Genomic DNA, 17,288 nt, shown 5'->3' on the forward strand with positions numbered 1-17,288 from the left:
GGGGCATGAAGCCTCTTTTTTTTTCCCCCTTTCGAAATGATGTCACACATCGTAAAGGGGAAAATTCCCTTTTTAAGGAAGTTTTACAAACCCTCTGATGGTAACAAGAAAGTTGTTTGTCTTATCGTGCAGGGAAATGGCTTAGCAGCCAATAGTCCTGGATAATAATTGAAGATTATGGTGACGCACATGTGGTCAAAATTTGTTTTGTTGAAGTTACGTACGTGCGATATAACAAAGCATGAATAATGATAAGCAAAAACATATTTAATCAATTTTAAAGATGCTTATTCCGATGAATTTCCTTTCATCAAACGTTCCAGAAGAGGGCTGACTTTTCCTTTTTGTACAAGTTGTGTTACGGACATAAACATCGGGCATGGAAAGACTACCATCATCACTCGTGAAATGAAAAAAAAAACATCAAGCAAGTGTCACAAAAAGTCAGTGTTCTTCAAAAATTGACGGTGTTTTTCTTCATCTTCCGATAATTTTGGGGTCATTCACACAGAATGTTTGTTCGCATCGTTTCTGAATGAACACAATATTTATTTTTACATCATTGAAGTTTTGTCCTCCAATTTCACTTGTTTTTTGCGTAGGGATTTTATTCCCAAGGGTTTAACTTCCATGTGTGTAAAATCCCTATTTTAATTTGACTTCAGTTTTTAAGTAGGGATTTTATTCAATACGCTTTAACTTTTATGTTTGGAAAATCCCTATTTTATTTGGAAAAATCCTTATTGTATTTATTAGGGAGTGGTTTTAGCATAAAATACGGGTTTGCGCGAAAATCTCCAGAATTTTCATTTTCAAAAGTTGGCAGCTATGGAATCTGCTTGCAACACTTTAAAATCAAATGTTTGTAAACATGGTTCGTACGGACCTTGAAAAGTCCTTGAAAAAAAAAAGTTCATTTTCAAGGCCTTGAAAGTACTTGAAAATCCATAAGAGTCCTTGAAAAAGAAATTTTTTTTAAGAATTTTTTGAGAGTCCGTGAAAAATTTGTTTTTTCCGAAATAGTTTTCGCCACTTTTTTTTTTTTTACTCCATAAGTGACGTCCTTAAAGTGCAAAGCACAGGGAAAAAGCCTTTGCAGCCAATAACCCTGGATAATAATTACGTCGGGTGTGATTGGCCAACTGCTTCTGGAGGAGTCAAATGCGTTGTGCTCCACTCGTTTTACCGATCTTCTCTACATTTTCGTAGAGAAGCTTCCCTTCAAACCGGAGCCTGCAGATGACAGAGTAGCTGATGCTCCACGGTAGGAATACACAAACGCGTAGTGTGATTATGTAACACATTTCTGTCGACGCGAAATGATCCAGGTCTGTTCATGCGGCGCCAAAAACCTATGTTGGAACGTTTTTTCCCTTTTTATTCTCTGTGCACGCGGAACCGCTCGGCCCGACGCAATATGTCAATCGCCGGCGGCATGCTCTCACCCTCACGGGAGCTCGGCTTTATACTGTAGGCTGGTTTTTTTTCCGCATGTGTATGCTGGGATTGTTTTCTTTCTCCCTGAAATTGCCGTTTTTGCTTGTCAGCCGTTTTATTTATTTTGTTATGATCGTAAATGATCTTGTTTTTTTTTTCTTGCGACTTTTATGGAATAAAAGCTAGAGTTCAAAATGAACTTCCGATCGTTGTTTTTTTCCTTCAGCTCAGTCGGCACGCTCTGGCCCCCAACAACCAATACCTCCTCCTAGAGTAGAAGTCCTTCTGCTCTAGAAGGTATTGCAACAACCCACTTCTCTAGGAAAACCCGGCTTTATGGTAGCATGTATCCTGTGATCGTGTGTAGACGTATTTGGAGTCGTTGGAAGTCATTAAACTTTTGTACTAGATATTTTTTCTGGAGGACTTGAGAAATCAATATCTTAGGAAAAAAAAGTTTCCTAATTTTTGCCGAAATAATTTCAGCCTTTCGGTCCGTAAGCGAGCGAAGCTTCCTCTGATTACTGTCAACCATAGGCGGAGATTGACTTGGAAGTCTGTGGGGGCATGGTCATTATTTCTGGGGGCACGATGATAATGCCAATTCATATATGCATATATACATTAGATCAGTCAACTTCATCTTTCACGCTGCCTCCCCCTCCCCCATCTCCGCGCTTGTACAAGGTTCTTTAAAGAAAGAAAACAAAATGAGTAGCAAGTGTGTACTTTTGATTGTTTCTAAAAAATCCCTTATATCAAGATTGGTTGCTGAGTGTGCCAGACAAAAATGCCGCCAAATGCAAGCTGTGCTTCAATGGGTGAATCGGCGCTGAAATAAATTGAGCTTATATTACTAGAGGGAGTATGACGCAGGGCCATAACTAGGATTTTTGTATTGTCTTGCCGCCCCCACCAATTCGGAATTCGATAATTTTATAACGGTGTTCACCTAAAAATTGCCACCCGGGGCAGCTGCCCCTCCCCCCGTGCCCTCTAGTACCGGCACTGGTATGACGTCAGTGGTCTACATAATTCCTTGGAAGATCACGTGACGCGTTGAATGTCGGCGCATCTACGTTATTCTTTAATGGCATCCATAGTTGCTTAAAGGAGTTTAAAACAATAAATAAAAGAAATAATTTCAGTATCGATGATATGATTCCTAAATTAATGAGAGAATTCCAAAATTAATGAGAATTCCAGAATCAATGAAAGACAATTTCAGCATTGATAAAAGAGATAATTCCAAAATTAATAAAGCAATAACTCCAGAATTAATGAAATAATTTTAGAATCAATAAAAGAATTCAGCATTAACCCTTCGATGGGCAGCGCCGTATATATCCGCTCAAAAATGTTGTGGCGAATCTGGGCAGCGCCGTATATATCCGGCCGACCTGATCAGTTGCCTTCCCCTACTTTCTTTGTGTAAATCTGTCACCCATGCAGTTGACGAGCTCCTCCTCCAGTATTCAGAAGAGATCATGCCATTGTGGGACGCTCTATACAGCTACACAATACAGAAATCACACGATAACAATGCTATTATCCCTTGCATTGTAACTGCTATCTTGAGGAGCAAACGTGCAAAGTGTTGTAGTGAAAGAGAATTCTTGAAGATGTTTCTGTGGTTTGAAGTATTTTTTTTCAGTCCAAAAATAGAGTATCGCTTTTTTTTCTTTCACTCAGTTATTTCTTCTATTTTTGATTTTTGAAACTTTCGGGTGATAATTAGTTTAGAAATGGATATGATACAGAATTTATGTTTTAAAATAACTCTATGAACCTTAAACTAACACCCCTTGAGCTGAATTTTTTTTCGTAGTAAAGAAAGAACCCCCCCCCCTACTCCTTCGCCCTCTCATCATAAACTGACTTATTTACCGCTAAACTATGCTATATAAAATTATCCGTGGTCAACTTTGATATTGTGACTAAGCCATTTATCCTGTATCTCTAACAGAATATAAACCGTCCCCAATAATTAAATCCTATTTCTGCATCTTCTGACTGTTTTAAATATAGTTTGTTTTTCCTCACACCTATAGTCGAATGGAAAAACTCTCTCCCCCCAACTATCATTGATCACAGTCTGTCACAATCAAACACATTCTTTTGTATCGGTCTCGACAAACAATATTGTATGAGTAAATGTCAGGAATTTCGCAATTTCACCATTTCTTTATTTTTTCAACTACAATCTCTCGTAATTATCTATGCGTATTATTTCCTCAATAACTTCACAGTCTATAAATCGAGTTTATTACACTGCTAATGTATTCCAAAAGCATAAAAAGTTTAGTATTCATATGACATCTTTCATGTTCTTTGCAAACATCGAACTCGAATATTACCATAGTTATTTTAAACTTTTGGACCTTTAGGTCCTACATTGCAGCCAGTTCTTTGAAGTTTTTGAAGTGACACTTTCCCAAGCCTGCACAATCCTCCAATCCTAATTTATCACATTCCTGAGTTAACGCCAAAGGGAAGGTCTAACAAGCCCCATGAGCCAATATAATAGTGTTATTTTGCAGAAAAAAATGTCACCTCCCCTCCCACAAGGAAATATTAAATTTTGAAACGCCCCTCTCTCCCTCAGAGAAAATCCTGCCTACGCCTATGATCACATTCACCTCTTTGACGTAGTCTTGTCTGTTCTTTCTGTGATTGATAAATGTCAATGTTGTGTTCAGAAAAGTGCTATTGTAGCGAAATTGCGTGGATCTCAGAATGCCCACTTAGATGGGTTGCATATACGATGCAGTTTATTGGAAAATTCTGTCGCTCTCAAAATAATATTTCGACAGAAGTACGATAAAACTTTTATGAAACGGCCGTTCGGTATTCCGAAAAAAAAAAAAAAAAGAGAGACCATTTGTGAAGTTGATCACCGATGTTGGGCGATGGTAAAAAGAAGAATAAGATGGAAAGCGTGTGGTGTGTCCAAATTTTGGATTTCATTGTCACAAAAGAAAAAATCTCATGCACAATATCTTTTACAATGCCCAAGAAACAGGTGCATATTACAATGCCCAAGAAACAGGTGCATATACTTTGGGCAGAGCATTGAATACCATATTATCCGATCAATTCTTGAATCTGTATTATCAGAGATCTGTTCTTTCCTCGTAGTGAGTGCTACACTCAGTGAAAAATAAGAGTGTTTTTCTTTCCTCGCATTATTTTATTCTCTCACTGTTTTTATACTGTATGTCTACGTGCTAAAAAGTAAAGAAAGCTCCCACAAAGCAAAAACTTTCACGTTCTGTATCTATTCAGTAAAGATCATTGGTGATCTGTCGTATTTATGCTGTCGTATTGAAACGTAGATCAATGACTTTGCTACAGAATATATTCAACAAAATAATGTGGCACCAAAATCAAAGCGTGTTGGTCCGACACGAACAATCCACAAAGAAATTCCAAGTTTCCAAGTGCTATCTATACTCACAGAGATATTGAAATTCAAAAAACGAAGGCAATTTGGGGAAGAAAAGCATGTAAAATTGTTTTCCCGCATTTAACGCCAAATTTCTTCCGTTTTTCGAATTCGAATACCTCTGTGAATATAGCATTTAGAAACCATGAAATTTTTTTGTTGGCATCGGGAGAGACAGGCCAACAACTTTCTAATTGAAAGCACGGAGGATGGTATAAAAATTTAAGTTTTTTATTTTGCTACACACTGTACTTTCACTCTCAAAACTAGTACAGGGGAATTTTTGCCGCCCGGAGACAACATTATTTTGCTACCGCCACAACTTTAAAATTTGATACACTTTTTTAAAGGTGCTCTTTGTTACCACCTAAAACTGCCTCCCCCTAAATTTTGGCACCCGGGTAGTTCACCCCCGCACCCCTCTAGTTCTGGCCCTACTTATAGGACATCTAGTATAAAGAGTTGATGAAAACTAACTTGCATGCTTTATTTGCATATTGAAAATAATTGGAGTGGCTTAAGACAGACATTCCGCGAAACTTTGTCGAAGACAAAATTATCCACGAAAAAATTATTTCATTTGTATGGTAACTAATCAACTGCTAATTATTAATATTTTTTTTTAAACTTCAGTAAAATGTTTTGAAATATAGTGTACATATATGAATATTCGTATCATCGCATACTGAATACAACAGATAAATTAATAGACTGACATTTATCCAGTAAACATTGAATGTCCACGATGTGTGTCATACAATCGAAATTGATTTTATATTGAGTATTCGCGAAACTTTCAATTCACATCACCGTAAATTCCGGTAAGGATGTATAAGCCATATCTAGAAAGGGGAAAAAAAAAGTTTTTGTGGAAAAATACTGTCGTCAAGGCCTCAAGTAAGACCCACATAATTTTCGTCAAGGAATTAAAAAAATGATTAAAATTGTTCGTACGTTTCCACTTAGTTCTGTGATTTCTTTATTAATTTTTTTACCATTAATTCATTAAAAAAATAAATAAGTGAACATTAAACGTTTTTCAGAAGTGAAAATTTATAGAATTTATTGGACTTCTCGAAGTTTTCATTATTTTCAATCGAATACTCTGTTGTGAATGAACAAACGTTGACGCTCGAGATTTTCATGTAATAATTATTTATGATTATCTTTCAACTAAAATAATTAATATTTTTGCATGCATCCAAAAAATAGAAAGAAATTGGTGAAAATTATAATTTCTCATGTTTCTCTAAGAAATCAGGGGAAACTGATTTCCTAGGTTTCATAAACATTTAAACACTCAGTGAGGCCATTGTGGCTAACCTACAATAGGCCTATTCATGTTGTTGAGGTATTGTTGCGATGGGAGGATCCCCAATCACCGAAAATCCGGCTACCTGCTGGTGAGAATGGGGGAAAGCAACGTCTTTCCTGAACAGGCTCTGCCCATTTTCAAAGGATTTATCTGAATATGCGTAACTGTCGAAGGGTTAATGAAAGAAAGAATTTCAACATTAGCGAAAGAAACAAATCCAGAATTGTAGAAAGCAATTATTCCAAAATTAATGAAAGAAATAATTCCAGAATTGAAAAAAATCCAGAATTAATGAAAGAAATTATTTCAGCATTAACGAAAGAATTTTTCAGCATTGATGAAATAAATTCAGAATTAATGAAAGAAACAATCTAATCTTTTTGGATCTTGAAAAGAGGTCTTTTTTTAGTCTTTAAAAGAAAATTAATTGCAATATTTAGAGACTAAACTACGTTTCAATGAGGAAACTGACAGGCAGGAACTGTGTTATGCCCTTATATATATATCATACAAAACATATGACACATTGAATATGTGTATGTGGCCTCCTTTATTTATTACGGATGATGTGAAATAAAGTAAGTAGAAATGTAATCTCTCTGAAATTTTTAATAAAAATTAAATATGCGCCTATTCATGTGAAAAATATGCGTTTGTAGAAAAAGTCCTTGAATTTTTAAGTTTTACCTTGAAAAGTGCTTGAATAGTCCTTGAATTTTTTTTCGTTGGAAGAGTACGAACCATGGTAAAGTTTTGAAGAATTACCAGAAAATGAATCTCAAAGCACACTTAATGAAGATATTAAACAGAAAGCAAATATGATTATTTTGATAAAGTTAATTAGAAATAAGGCTCAACTTAAACTATCACAACAAGGGTAAAACTGCCAATTTTAACTCTGCCCCTGCTTTAAGAAAGGGGAACAAGGAAAAAAATCTGAAGCGTTCAATGTCACTGAATATGCTGTGCGAAAAGCAGGAGAGCTTTTGTAAATGAAATAGCAAAGGTGAACCATTGTGTTTTTATTGTAAAAAGAATCAAAAATTAAATTTCAACGATTTTTTTGCAATCTAATTTTTTAATGCAAAGGTTTAAATTTTCTTTCCTAGTCATAATCTGCATTTTTTGTGAGAATTTTAGTGGAAATTTCATTTGAATATGTTGAAAATCTGCAAAGTTATGATATATTTTCACAAATAATATTGCTTGAATGGGAGTTAGCCTAAGAGACATCATTCGTGAGGTTAAAAACATTTTTTTTTCGCAAAGCGTTTTTGAGATATGTACATGAAACTTTGCATGGTAGAAGCAATAAATAAAAAATAATAATTGGAATCCGGGATGATGGGTTGCATTTCAGTATCTAGTTGAATGATTTGAAATCGGAACGATCCAGCCTTATTTCGATGAATTTTGTGTTGCGAGCCAGAATAAACATATTAACGGTCAAAAAACCATTATTTTTTTCCTCCAGTATTTTACTTCATATATTTAGGAGAAATTTAAAATAAAAGTTGTTTTGGTAACTGCTGTGCCTCTGGTCTAAAAATACGTTTGAAAAATTGTATTTTTTCTAATGAAAAATTCCACAAAAACGAAGTTTACATAATTTTTTTTCATGTAAATTTCAAATGTAAGTGGATGAATTATTTTTATTCATATTCTGTATGTTTTTGTGAAGACTTTAGTGAAAATTTCACTTGAATATATTGAAAATAGAAACAGTTAGGATTTATTTTCTCAAGCTTAAAAATTGAGCCTCAGAAAAGTCATCTGCATCAGTTTTTGATAAATTTCAACATTTTTTTTCTCAAAAAGTTTTAGAGATATGCAAATAATATTTCACACGGTTAACTTGGTAAATGCAACAAATTTTAAAAAAATCATTGAAATCTGAGACTATGGGTGTCATTTTGGCATTTTGCCGGGTGATTTGAAATGGAATGGCCCAATTTCATTTATTGGGTCTGCAGGGGCCACTCCAGGGGAATCTCAGTATTTCTGGATTCCAAAAGTTGACAGATCTTATATTTTATACCCATGAATATTTCACGCATGTGAAAGTGTATATTTTACTGCAATAAGTTTCACATTGGCATTTTGCTACTTTACAAAAAAAAATGCCCTGTAATCTACATGAGTAAATTTTATTCCCCCTTTAATGAAATCTTGAGAAATTGAGAAAAGTGTTAGTGATTTTCAGAGAAAATGTTGCATCTGTGCAGTCATAAAAATGTACACATATTTTGTTAATTTTACATTTCAAAATCTTTATCTGCCTTTTACTCTGCGGATTATGGATGGGAAATTATGGTAAGTTTGCAGGATTTTTACAGAAAATTGTGTGATTTTTTTGAGAAAATTACATGATCTTTGCATTTTCAAGGGGTTTAGCAGGTCTGATATCAGTAAGTTTCAGTAAAATGACTCTGTTTTATTCTTTCGAATAATTAGTTTTGCATGCATTGATTAGTGTTGAGATTCATATTGAGACAGAGCAGCTGGCCACGATCTGGTGAGGAAAGGGTTAATTAAATCTAAAGTAGGCTATATGTTTTGTTTATTTAGAATTCAAAATATATTGAATTTGAATTTTTCTTTTATACAGGAAGAGGAAACTGTTTATCAGTGGAATAGAAGAAAAAGCTACAGAGGGTAAACAAAATTATTGATATTCAGTACAGACATTCCTTGTTTCAAATAAGTTATTGGGATAAAAATAATCAAGATATTGAATTGTTTATTGATATTTAAAAACGGAACTATATCACTTATTTCCTCCAGAAAAGGTTGCTTTTGTTGATGGTCCATTGGGTTGTATTTATTGTTCATCATTACATATTTTCCGAGGTCTTCCTCATCTGTAATTCTTATGATCCTGGTAGAGTCTCTATTTCAGTAATCTCCTGTACATCTATTTTATCTTCTCAACGATTTCCAGGACATTTTCTGTATCAATATTTTTCAGACTTTTATTTTCCATCTCATTCACTCTGACTTTCAGGTCCTTCATTTCTTCAGGTTTTCTAATTTTAGGTCTTGATTTTGTTTGTTTATACATTCAATGTATGATTTTATGTTGTCCCATTTTTTTCACAAGATCTTCTACACACTACTTAATTCCAGAATTAAAACTAATTGTAAGCAATTCCTCTAATTCCGGGTTTATATATTTTTTCTAAGAGTATGAATTATGAGACACTGCAGGGGTGCAAGAGCTGCGCCAAACTGCGCCGAAACGGCTCTCTTGCTACACGGTGTGCATTTGCAAGAATTCTTGTTTGTGGTTCGCTGAGGTACCGCTAATGCACTGTAGTGCATCAAATACCCTTAATTTAGCAAAAAGGAGCATGAAAATTTTGTTCATGGCACGCGTTCTTTCCGAGACACTGAAAAAGATACGGGGGGGGGGGGCAGGAGAAACTTCTAATCTTGCGGCTGCCAACCTGTGTCCAAAGACGACATATCGCGAAAAGGGGATTGGTTTACTCGTTTAAATTACCGAAATTTTTCGGGGGGGTCGTTTTAAAAAATAGGGTCTGTAAAAACTCCAGCCAAAATATTCATAGTTTTGTCATCTAGCCACTATGCGGTCGTGTGGTTATCGTCGGCGGTTGCCGATCATAACAATTCACATCGCGAAAATCCGAATTTGGCAAACAGGGCTGGCTCAAGAGGAAAAAAATCTCTACCCATGCAGAACCTCTTTTTTTTTTGGCGCTACTCACCACGCTTTTTTGGTCGACAAACCTTTTTTCACCCTTTCAACTCCATTTGGCACCCCTCCTAGAGCGGCGCCAAATATGGCCGCTCGGTCCGCCACTGCATTGGTGGGGGAGGGGCATGCTCTTAACAAGAGTCACAGGAAGGAGTTTGTACTAGGAGCATGCTCATTTTACATAACTTCTGTGAGATACCTTTTTTATATTAACGTCCTACCTTTCCAAAACATGTTGGAGAGAATTGCACCCTTTCTTGTTTTTCGCACTCCCTCTCGTGCATTGCTGGGATGGTACATTACTCCCTCACGTATTGCTGGGATGTTGTTTAACATTGTATCACGAACAGAACTATTGATTATGCGTGATGAATGGGTTGCACTACAATCCAAAGATTCATTCAAACTTTGTAACCTTGAAAGCAGCCCAAAATTTTGCCAGTTTTGGTGAAGGCTTTTTTATCTTTAGCAGATGGTAACGCAGACAGTGAAAGAGAGTTCATTGTTAACAAATAAATAAAAGTCTGTTCGAACATTGAAAAATTTGTCCATCCAATGCTTTAATGGAATACGACGTACAAAATCTTATGTTCAAGGGCATGAAAAATTTGAGAAAAAAAATTGTCATTGAGAGATGCTGTATTTTTGAAAGCGACTCGTAATCTATTAACATGCTATTAGGTTGAAAAATTGTTTAAGTAAATATAAATAAGGTATTTATATTTCTCTCTCTCTCTCTCTCTCTCTCTCTCTTTGTTTTAAATTTAATAATTCCTTTAAATTCTGTGAGAAGCCTTTTTTTTTTTTTTTTCCACAGAAACTCTTATTATATTCTGCATGCACTTTTTTGCTATATCAGGAGGAATAAGATTTTGGTGTTCAAGTAGCAGAAATTCTTGCTGCCTAGGTTTTCAGTATGCATGTTGCTTAATTTGAAAAGAGTAATTTTTATTCGTCATTTCAGTAATGCACGTTTTATTAGTGACAGATAAGATAATTCAGAAAAAAATGAAATAAATTTTAATTTGTGAAGGAAATTTATTTAGAATTATTTGTTTCAACCATTTTTGGCAAAACTTTTGGCATTTCACAGAAAAATTACTCCTTATGTTTCAGATATAGTTCGTGTTTAATTCTGCTCCATTTTCAAAATTTCTGCTCCAAAAATGAAATTTGCTTCTCCGAAATGGATGAGGGGCACTTGCACCCCTGGACGCTGTCAGCTTATTATTGTTGTTCAATTTCATAACTGCAGGGCTCCCACTTGTCCTACTTTCTAGTTTTTGTCCTACTTTTCCTATTTTTTTACCAAATTCTATCAACAAAATTTGTGTAATTGATTTAATTGAGCAGGAAATCATTGATATATTGTCAAATATTACAAATGTTGGAGAATGCAATTAATGATTTTGCCAAAGCAGAAATTGTATCATTTTTAAGGTTATTTGTGGGGGGAGGGTGTATGTGGACCATTTGGTTGGTTAATTTTTCATTTGCTTAGTTTGAGGGTTCAACAAGTAGGTTAGTCATTAAAAACTTTTGTCTGGATGGAAAAATAATTTTGTATTTATTACTTCATGGTCTTGGACAGTAAATAACATTCATCATTCAAAATTACGGTGCAAATAGGTGAAACAACAGTTTGCATTTCAAAGCAGTTGGATACATAGGCCTATTCTAGGTTTGGTGATTCTGCTGCTACCCAATAGCATTCAGTTGTCTTCTGTATTTTTAAGGCATGAAAAGGCATAAACGATATTTGCAATGTGCTCAGCAAAGAGCTAGAAATAGAAGTGCTTCATTTGTCAAAAATGACATGGCATTGAACAGTAAAATGTGAACAAAACAGTAAAATTTTTAATAAATGATGAACAACGTAGTAAAACTATCTGGTTCATCTTGCCTTATTTACATCGGATCTTGTAATCTATACATTTTGCACTGTGCTTTTGAAAGTGGTCTCGAAGGAGCGTCATTCCTAAAAAATGTATGTCTTTAAAATTTGTTGTGCATTGTCGAAGAGAGTTGACAAGCTCTGCACTTTAGAAGACTCCAAAAAAGAATGTAATATATATATATGAGACAGCAAAGACTTAGCTGTGGTTGCTAGTGCACTGTTTTGGCCAAAAATTGGTTTAACGAAGTCATTTATCATTTTGCTTTGGCTTGAGTCAATCTTATAGGAAACTGAAATAGTGCTATGAAAAAAAAAAAAAAGTTAATTCAAAATTAAATTTTTTTTAAAATTTTTTTTGCAAAAATTTTTTTTAGAAATTTTTTTTCCCATTATGTTATGATTATGTTGTCTAAGGGGGGGGTTACCCTCCCCATCCTACTTTTTAGTCCTGCATTTTCCTACTTTTTCTCATTTTTTGAGTGGGAGCCCTGTAACTGTTTTTTATCTATTGATCTTTGGTTTTTATCTTCCGCTTTCACCTCTCCCAATTAGGTGAAAAACAAAGAAAAAAAATTTTTCTTCAAAGTTAATCTATGTATAGGCATACAAAAGGACCCTGAATTCCAGATTTCAAAACAATAAGTGATTTTGTTCATAGTTTGGTTTTTAAATGGTTAACAAGCTCTTTTTTAATGAGGGCCATAAAAATAGTTTGTTTCTCTTTCTCAAACTTTTTCATAGTGATGAATTAATCGAAATTAGTGACAAGTAAACGAGGGTTTAATAACAGTGTTGTCTATGAAAGCTGGAAGGGCCTGAAGAAAAATTATGACTTAACATGAGTGACGACTTAACGAGAGATTTTACTTTAATTCATTAATTTTCTGCTAGCATGCCAGTTAATTCTTTGGTTTCATAGTTTAATTTCATTATACTGATATTGAAATCACCAAAGGAGATTGCATTCATTTACTTTATTTTGATTAAAATTGGTTTTAGTTCATTTATAAATTCAATCGGAGAATGGTCATGTGCTTGATATATCAATAGAATATCAAGATCCAAATTGGTATCATAGAAATAAATTACTTAAAAAAATTTCTGTCAAATGAATAAAATCGAACGAATATATTTTAGTTTTGATACATATACCATCCATTGATTAAAAATTTTCTCTTAAACTTTTAATATTAACATGTATGATTACGTATCATGTATCTCTTACGTATATTTTGTATTCTACATTATTTTAATTTCCTGTCAACGTTTCTCATTTTCCTATTTTTAATTATTTTTATTATCTAGCTTTAGCAATAGTGTTAGTATGCTTCTACCTCGACTAGTGTAGTGTAGAGCTTGCAACGGGAGGTTTCCCTGGTCTAGAGGTATAGTAGCTGATAGTTTCAATTGTAAAGGGTGCTTGGATAGGGCAAGGCTGGAACTCGAGGTCGAAGCTTTACAGGAAAAAGTTAGGATGCTAGAGGGCCCGGTTATAACGAAGCCACTGGTCGTCGAGTCACCTGTTGATGAAAAAGCAATCTCCACAAACAACAACGGTTTAGAGGGCGAATGAGTGGTCATGGATGAGGTAGAGGGGGATAGTGATAGGGGTTTAATCATAAGCGATTTCATGATTAGGGAACTTGGAAACAGAGTGTGTAGGGATTTTCGGGGTTTCGAGCGCTGTTGTCTTCCTGGGGGAAGATTTGCAATGTTTGAGACGTTTTTCATCGCCGAAAGTTGCCCTTGCGGGTGATTCTGTGGGTGGGAACAAATCGGGTAGAAGCGAATATTAGTGAGTCTCTGTCAGAGTACCGGGATTTACTATTATATATTATATGCTAGGGAGGAGGGTTCAGATGTGGCAGTGATTCCAGTGCTGCCAAAGGGTAGTAGGGGATATAGGAATAGGATCCACCAATTCAATATAGGCCTGAAGAACATTTGCTCCTCACTTGAAGTCACGTTCTTGGAGCTTCCTGTATTTACCAATAGGTGGGTTCGTTCGGATGGGATCCATCTAAATAAGAGGGGGGGGGGGGGGTCTGGGAGGTTTAAGACAGTCTTAGGTCAGGTTTTTTACTCCCAGACCACGTAGTTGGGAATGCGGGTTAGTTAACGATAATCACAACAGTACTGACAGGGAATTACCCACCTCTGACTCGGATGGCTTCTCGATTGACATTAAATCACTGGGCAAATTAAAATTTGTGCTAATAAATGCCAGGAGCTTGGATAATGAGAAAGATTTTTTTAGAAACTATGATAGTTTTGGAGAGCCTGGATCTTTATCCATTACAGAATCTTCGGCAAACGATGGGGATGAATCTTTCTTACACATCTCAGGATACGATACTTTTTTTTAGAAATAGATCTGATAGGAAAGGGGGTGGAGTGTTGATATATGTGAAATCATGTTTAAAGGCTAGAGAGTGTAATGTGAAGTGATATTGAAACTATATGGGTTGAGCTTGAGAACAAAAGACGTCATAAACTTATTGTTGGGGTTTGTTACAATCCACCGAATAAGGATCCAAACTACATCGCCAAATTGCATGATGAAATTTCCTACATATGTAAGTGTTAGAGGGTTCTCGTACTAGGGGATTTCAATTACCCAGGTATTGATTGGGAGAACCTTTCATCTAGAGATCAGTATGAAAGAGATTTTCTTAAGGTGGTGCGCGAAAGTTTTCAAAGACCGGTTGGAATCAGTAGGGGTGGTAAGTCAATGGGAAGAATTTAGTACACAGCTGTCCTCTGTTTTGCATGACGTCATACCCTTTGTTCGAAAAAAGCGTGTTTATACATCGTACTCTCTATGGTTTACGGATAGCTTGCGTAACCTTTATCTTGAAAAGAAAAGAGCATTCAGAAAGTATAAAAGTGGGCAAGGTGACCTATCATTGTTTACCGATAAAGGAAGATTGTTGAAGAAAGCGATAAGGGATAGGAAAAAGGAAGTTGAATCTAGGTTGGCTGATGACATTGGCTCTGACCAAAAATCATTTTTTTGATACATCAATAATGGATGTAAGGGGACAGTTGCCCCCTCCCCCCCCCCTTGATAGGAGGCCCTAGGTTTGAGAGCAATGAGCAATGTAGGCATGTGTAATGCTTTCAATGACTTTTTCACGTCGGTTTTTAATGGAGATAATGATATTCGATATATGGGTGTTGCATGGGGTAATAAACCCCTCAACGATATTCAAGTAGAAGACATGGAGGTCCTAAATCTTCTAAGAAATGTATGTACAAGCAAAACACCAGGACCAGATGATATGGACCAGTGTTGGTAGATCGGCCGTTCTGACTTCATTCACTGAACTTTATTGTCAGAGGTTGTATATTGTTTATAATTTTTATCAATTGCATTCTGAATTGGGTTGCTGTATTCAGGGCTCGACACCAGGGCCGGTCTTAGACCTAGTGGCGCCCGGTGCAAAAACAGTAGTCAGCGCCCCCCTCCCTCAGGCGAAAATCCAGAGTGATGTGTCAGTAATTTTTTGCTAGTCATTACTGTCCCGTAAAATACGGGATAGATTCATTCTACCATATCATCAGACTCTTGACGTGGTGATCGTCCCCATCCGCCCGCACACCACTTGGTTGGATATTAAGGGACGAAGAAGTCAGAAAAACTTCTAGAATGGGATTACTGCTATTTAACTTGCCTCAAAATTTTATGTTTTTTTTACAACTTAGGCAGTTGAAACGAGCCAAATGGGGGGGAGAGGCGCTTGTAACTCCTCCTTTTTCTGAGCATAACCATTTCGAGGACACTCCAAGAAAAGACTGCCCGAGAAAGCACGCTACGGCCCTGCTACGAAAGCATGCTAGGGGCAGGGCCGTCTTAAGAGTATCATGGGCTTCCCGCGCCAAGTGGTTTATCTGAGGCCCTACCTAGTAAATTCTAGAAAATTTTAATTAGATCTCATTTTCGTGAGGCCCCTCTATTCTTGAGGCTCCCAGGCTGCTCCCGGGTCGGCCCATGCGTTAAGACGGCATTGGGAAGGGGTTGTTTTTTTTTCTCTGAAGTGAAAAGAAGCAACCCGCACGTTTGTGCATACAGGGTCTAAAAGGAATTGTGCATAATCGTGCTGGTAATGTTGCGAAATTTATAAAACTTACAGAGACGATTGGTAATTATGTATTACCGATATGCTTTACTGATTCAATGCGAGCACACACACACATTTACCATAACATACATTTAATTCTATATTTCATCAGCTTCAGAAAACCTCATTTCAAATACTCGAAGATACATATCCGAAATTTGTCTTATGCGAAATGGTTTTGCTGCTGCCCCCACCCTTCCTTGTTTTGAATATGTGAGGTACACTACTTTATTTCCATACTTGCATGGAAGCTCCAATTAACCTACCTATTCTGCTGCGTATAGTCCGTAGATTATACGTTTAAAAAAATTATGTTGAAATAAAAACAAAACGTCGGAAATGAATTTCTTATTGTGGGTCGAAGTTGCATGAGAAGAGTCTTAACTTTCAAGTGGCTTTAGTGCAGATAAACCGCTGCGTCTTATCTACGGCTTTATTTTTTTTCCGAGAGAGGTTTCATTCGTTATAAGTACGTTAAAAATTTATTAACAAAAACATATATATATTTTTTTATTTATAGATTGAGTGGATGCCGGTACAAAAATTGCATTTTCTCTACAAAACCGTGTTGAACAACACCCTCCCCCCACCTCCTCCTTGAGAACGATTTTATATTGATAAATGAAATTTTCTCATGTGGGTTATATACCGCTGCGGACTATTCATGGTGCCTTTTTTCCCCCCTCAAACTAGCATTTACACGAGATTGGAATTGAGGGTAACTTGCTGAATTCGATAGAATCGGGATTAAGAGATAGGTCGCAACAAATTATGGTGAACGGGGAATTCTCTGGTTTGACAGGCGTCACAAGTGGAGTTCCTGAAGGAAGCGTCCTTGGCCCCATACTCTTTTCACTTTTTATCGATAAACTCGATCAGGGTATCGATGGGATTACTAGCAAATTCGCAGATTATGTGAAGCTAATGGGGGTAATCGGGAATCAAAGCGATAGGGAGTTGCTCCAGACCAACTTAAACAGGATTGCAGCATGGGCAAATGAATGGAGCATGACGTTTAGCATTGATAAGTGCATGGTCGCTCATTTTGGTTCGAACAACCCACGGTTCTCTTACGAGTTGAATTGTGTCACTATCCATGATGCAACTAGGGTCACCGATTTGGGAATTCTCATTGACGAGCAGCTTAGGTTTTCTGAACATTGTTCAGCAGTGGTCAAAAAAGCGAATAGAATGCTTTGTGTCATTTTCAAAAAGGTCTCTTCGCGTTCTCCTAAAGTCATTCTTCCGCTTTTTTGAGGCTTAGTTCGTCCTGGATTGGAGTATGCTGTAAGGTTTTGGAGACCATACCTACAGAGGGACATAGACTTGGTTGAAGGGGTGCAGAGAAGAGTTAC

At 36.2% G+C, this 17,288-nt stretch overlaps 1 protein-coding gene across 8 annotated transcripts in view; it reads left to right on the top strand.

The window, feature by feature from the left end:
• The window catches only part of LOC149086369 (uncharacterized), a 139,408-nt gene that overhangs the window by 80,010 nt on the left and 42,110 nt on the right, over positions 1-17,288 (top strand). For all 8 annotated transcript variants that reach the window (XR_016195717.1, XM_089254879.1, XM_089254888.1 and 5 more), the window contains one exon: positions 8,806-8,852. Coding sequence is in view for 7 of the 8 variants with exons in the window: in XM_089254879.1 (XP_089111005.1) it covers positions 8,806-8,852 (47 nt within the window). In the remaining variant the exon portion in view is untranslated. The remainder of the gene's footprint in view (positions 1-8,805; positions 8,853-17,288) is intronic.

The sequence above is a fragment of the Pholcus phalangioides genome, unplaced genomic scaffold (assembly GCF_987345545.1).
Source record: "Pholcus phalangioides strain wild (caught in Gottingen) unplaced genomic scaffold, Ppha-v1.0 ptg000004l_1, whole genome shotgun sequence".
Taxonomy (NCBI): domain Eukaryota; kingdom Metazoa; phylum Arthropoda; class Arachnida; order Araneae; family Pholcidae; genus Pholcus; species Pholcus phalangioides.